Raw genomic sequence first — 1680 nt, 5'->3', positions numbered from 1 at the left:
GCAAGGTTGGTGGTTCAAACTCACCAGCCACTGCTGGATAACCCTATACAGAGTTGCTATGAATTGGAAATAACTTGATAGCACTTAACAACAATAACAACAAACATACAGATGGGAATTGTGGCATGGTGTAGTGGTTTAATGCACTGAATGAACTGCAAGGGAGATTTGAGCTACAAGGTTAGTGGTTCTTGGAATCTCCACACAGGATTGTTATGAATTAGAACTGACTTGACAGCACTTAACAATAACAACATTCAGATGAGGAGGTTTACTGCAGGGAGGAGAAGCATAGATACATCTTGGAGGCAACATAGTATCACTTTAAAACTACAAGATCAGAGTGACCAGAAAAAATATTCTTATAGTTCTAAAAATCACTTTTATCTCATTGTAGTAACAAAAATGGACCAAGAAGGACCGATCCCTAAAGATTTCTATCCAGACAAATTTCAATATAACTGTTGAGGTCCAATCTGGACAGGAATCAACATGCTTGAAGCCTGTTTATTTATGTTCATCTAAGAGCATCTAAAATTTAACCACTTTTGAGTGTACTGTGGCTCTTTGGGTGCGTCTTTATTTTTCATCTTTAAAAAAGCTGCATAAATGCATTAATCAGTAATTTAGTAATTATAATATATTCTTAAAAACATATTTGGATTTTGAATTTTTAGTTTGCTTTTATGTTTTTTTCTGGAATTTTTTGTTGTCTACTGTAGAATACTTTATGATAAAATTCTTATATAAACAAATAATTAAAAAGAATAGACAGATGTCATCGTTAATGTAATGAACAATGGATCTTAAATAATAAATTGTTTGTGTATATATTAAGAATAGGTCATTTTCAGACTACCAAACATGTTGCCAGAAAATACCTGCTGTTATTTTGTATGTTTCAACAAGATTTCTGAGACAGAATTCTGCAATTCTTCATTTGTATTTTGAAAGTTTCCTTGTTTCAAGTTGGTAGCCATTCTCCAAAATTACTAATCCGATTTTCTGTCAGGATGTGCTCATCATTACTTCTGCCAAGAATTCCAGACTTGGATTCTCAGCTATTGGACTTGACATTGTAGTTTATGTACTATATCTATATAAAAACAATATACTTATATGTTCCATTACTGAAATGAAAAGGCAAAACCAAAGCTCTGTAGTTGAATTTATCCTTTTGGGATTTTCTAACTTTCCTGAACTCCAGGAGCTGATCTTTGGGGTTTTCTTGGTTATTTATCTTGTGACACTTACAGGAAATATGATCATTATTAGTGTCATCTCCCTGGACCAGAGCCTTCAGGTTCCCATGTACCTGTTCCTTCAGAACTTATCCATAGTGGAAGTGAGTTTCAGTGCAGTCATTACACCTAAAATGCTGGTGGTTCTTTCAACGGACAAAGCGACTATTTCTTTTGCTGGCTGTTTTGCACAGATGTATTTCATTATTCTTTTTGGTGGGACTGAATGCTTTCTTCTGGGTGCAATGGCATATGACCGATTTATTGCAATCTGCCATCCTCTTAACTATCCAATGATTATGACCAAAATGCTCTTTATGAAGTTAGTAATGTTCTCATGGACTTCATGGATCCTGGTGGCTACTGCACAATCCATCTGGGTGTTTAGTTTCCCCTTTTGTGGTTCCAATGAAATTAATCATCTTTTCTGTGAAACTCC

At 34.8% G+C, this 1680-nt stretch overlaps 1 protein-coding gene across 1 annotated transcript; it reads left to right on the top strand.

Moving 5' to 3' along the window:
- Window positions 1–1135: 1135 nt before the first annotated feature.
- On the top strand, window positions 1136–1678 carry LOC102815520 (olfactory receptor 10A3-like; the record flags this gene model as incomplete). The annotated part of the gene is made up of 1 exon (XM_006873022.1): window positions 1136–1678. A coding segment is annotated over exon 1 (543 nt), but the record flags the coding sequence as incomplete, so codon positions are not given.
- Between the last annotated feature and the right edge of the window lie 2 nt (window positions 1679–1680).

Source organism: Chrysochloris asiatica, unplaced genomic scaffold (genome assembly GCF_000296735.1).
Source record: "Chrysochloris asiatica unplaced genomic scaffold, ChrAsi1.0 scaffold00219, whole genome shotgun sequence".
NCBI classification, from domain to species: Eukaryota; Metazoa; Chordata; class Mammalia; order Afrosoricida; family Chrysochloridae; genus Chrysochloris; species Chrysochloris asiatica.
This window is presented reverse-complemented; position numbering and strand designations above follow the sequence as displayed.